General features: G+C 34.5%; 1 protein-coding gene across 1 annotated transcript in view; it reads left to right on the forward strand.

Moving 5' to 3' along the window:
• Positions 1-257: 257 nt before the first annotated feature.
• LOC107853372 (transcription factor TGA2.2) overlaps positions 258-3,352 on the forward strand; it is a gene marked incomplete in the record, with an annotated part of 11,444 nt that continues 8,349 nt past the window's right edge. Inside the window, 3 exon segments of the mRNA XM_047398875.1 lie at positions 258-395; positions 536-676; positions 2,636-2,758. Coding sequence (XP_047254831.1) covers positions 2,702-2,758 — 57 coding nt within the window.

Here is a 3,352-nt window from a genome sequence, read left to right on the forward strand (position 1 = left end):
AGGACTACACAGGTAATCTTGAAATAAGAGAGAATTATAAGAGATAAAAATATCTTTTTATTGATCAACTTATAATGACTTATAAGTCAAAAACAAAAGTAGAAAATAAATTACTTTTAGTTTTTAAGTTTTCTAAAGTAAATTTTAACTCTTTTTAAGCAAATTTTAAAATTACCAAATATTTCAAAAAACAAAAAATAACCTAAAAGTCACGTTGACCAACTTTTAAACCCTCTTTCAAACACCCTCTTAAAACTCACTGAAGAACAAAATAGCCAGCCAACTTAGAAATAAACATCCGATGTGGCTCAAAATGACCTCATGAGAAAAATTGGAAATGGGTGTGACCAAAATGTCAAAATTGGATGGTAAGAGAGAGAGAGGGGTGTGACAAGGTATAGGACGTCATCCCATTGTCCCAACTTTCACCTGCTTCTCATCTCCCTACTTCCTTCCTTCCTTCCTGCACCGCTTCATTATTAATCTGCTGATTCTAAGCTTCACTTAATTTCTTCTTACTGATTCACACAAACAGCTGAAGAAGAAGGAACAAAGAATCAGGAGGTAGAAGAAAACCCCAACAAAAATAAGCAAAATTTGATGATTCTGTTGTTTTACTTTGGCTTTTTGGCAAAGCTTCAGCCTTTTCCTGTAGACCCTTTTCGTTTCTTCAACTGTAAGCACCTTATCTTTCTCTAATCTTCAGTTGTTATGTAGTAACTTCCTACTCTATTGCATACTGCTTTTTTTGAAGTTGGGTGTGGTTGTTTTGGGGTTGGAGGGTTATAAAGTTTGGATTTTGAGGATTTAGTGAGCAACAAGTTGTGGATTAGGGAGGAGTTTTCGTTCGGATTTTACTAGATATTAGTTGTGAGCATGATTCTTGATCATCATATAGCTTAGAGATTTCAATTTTGGGATTAGTAGTATCTACGATTTGAGAATTACATGAGAAATTCTATTTTAGCTCACAGGTTCAAGTCGTGGAAACAACCTCTTGCAGAAATGCAGGTTAAAACTGCGTAAAATAAACCCTTGTGGTTCGGTCCTTCTGTGCGGGAGCTTTAGTGCACCTGGCTGCCGTTTTAGTTGTTATTTTACTTTTGATATGAGCAAAAGGCTTATATAAGCTCTGAAGATGTTCTTCAGCTTAACTCTAATTACTTGATGGAAGATGCATCTATCGATGTCTATGTTTGTATGTCTACTGCTGCTGACACTGTGTATTCAGCCATTCTGTTGCTTTTGATAGTTTATTCCTTAATAGAGAGTTTGAAATCAGTACGTGGATGGTATTTGCTGTTTAGTCTTATATAAACATTTTCATCAACTTCTTTAATATTGCCTAGGTTTCGCTACTTTGTTGTCTAGTTGCTGTACTTATTAATTGATAAAATCTTGTAATGTAAGGTGCCAGAATAATGAGCCTTTGAGTCTACAATTTTCCTCTTTTTTTTTTTGCTTTGCAAGAAATAGTTTAGTTTTTAGCATCTTTCTGAAGTTCACCATCTTGCAAAGTACCTCCCTTACCTAATCTAACCCCCTTCCCTTCTCCCCCCACCCCCATTGAAGAAGAAAGAGAAAAATTTCCGGTTGCAGCCAATATTGAGTTTTAGCGACCAACTGATTCAGATATCGAGCCTAACAAATAACAACTAATATTTGCTTCAAGAAGCTTACCTGGAGAATGTTACTTGTTAAAGATCATATGCCAACTAAAGCTTCGCATTAGATGGCAGATAAGTGTGTGTTTTCTTGCTAGATAAATACTTGGGAGGCAATTTTTTCTTGAATTAGTTATTGATTTAAAGTTTAACATAATTAGCTTGTTGTGGAATGCTACATCATGAATAGACCTTGGCTTTCCGGTATCCAACTTAGCCGGCTTGTTAGCTTATTTTATGTTTCAAGAGATTATGGCATTCCATCATGCAGGATGGCAGAAATTTCTGAGAGCCCAATTGTAAAGTAATAAAATCAAATAACTTGGAAAGTTCTCTATTTATTTAGGATCAGATTTAATTTAACAATTGTTAGTAAATAAAGAAATTGTATTGCTTTTGAATGAGTGAATTGAAATTATCAGCGTGCTTTGAACCAAACTATTACAAATGTTTAGTCAGTTCAATTGGAAAGTATAAATTCAGTTAATTTGGCTTTAGGTTGTTCAACTGCCTTGGCATACATCTATGAAAGGGGTGTGGCATGACTATAGGTTTTCTGTGGATCCTCCATATACTAGAAGATTAGCAAAAAACTCCATGCACCCATACAGGATACTTACACCCGTAATGAATATGTACCTTTTCAAGTTTATTTGACCTAGAGAGACACCACAATCTTTGTACATTTGGTATTTGTGAATAAATCTTTCTTGCAGCTCTCAAGTATTGTAGTTCACACTTTGGCAATACTGTTATGACATTGAGGGAGATTATAGAATATTCATGTGTTCATCACCTTGGAGAGTTAAATAATATGATCTGCTAAATGAAATGGCTTCTCTTTGTAATCTAAGCTGAAGACAAGTCTTTTGTGATTTGATATTGTTCAACAAATATCTTTGGCAGTTATCAACTTTGATGTCTGCAAGTCGATATGTATTGACATCTGCTTCTGCCTTGGTCATTTACAGAAAATACGACATCTAACCTGTGTTCCAATTTCAATTGATAATCCACAAAGTTGGCTATAGCCCAGGATGGCTGATATCAGTCCTAGTACGTCGACAGATGCCGATACTGAAGATAAGAACAGGGTAAGCCAATTACCTGTCAAATCCTTATCTAGTCCTCATTATTAATTTTATGTTTTGAACTATGACTAGTCTTGACTTCGATAAGCCCAACTTTTGATTGATTATTATGACTTTGTAATTTGAATTTGGTTTTCCTTTAAAACCTAGTTTGGTAAGTAGACTTATTTTATTTTTCCTTGATTTTTCCTATATCAAGGAAAATATAAACATGTTTATGTTCGTTTACTTGGAAATAAGTGGAAGAGATGTCAATTTGTACATCAAACACTGATTCGAAGTAGCTTACGAGTGAATTCAAAGCATATCAGTTCATACACACAAAATCTGTTACAGAGATGAAAATAGAAACTACTACATGATGATTGAACTAACTCCTAATTCATATACTACACCTCTATTTATATACACACTAGCACTAACCAACTGAATACAAAATATCTGATATGTACAGCTGTCAACTAACCTTCCACTAATTAGTTGTAACAACCTAACTAACAACTCAACTAACTGCCGATGACATAGCACTCAACCTCAAGTTAACTATCTGCAATATCTTTATTATACTCTCTAATAGCCCCCTTCAAGCTAGGTGAT

Source organism: Capsicum annuum, chromosome 11 (assembly GCF_002878395.1).
Source record: "Capsicum annuum cultivar UCD-10X-F1 chromosome 11, UCD10Xv1.1, whole genome shotgun sequence".
NCBI classification, from domain to species: Eukaryota; Viridiplantae; Streptophyta; class Magnoliopsida; order Solanales; family Solanaceae; genus Capsicum; species Capsicum annuum.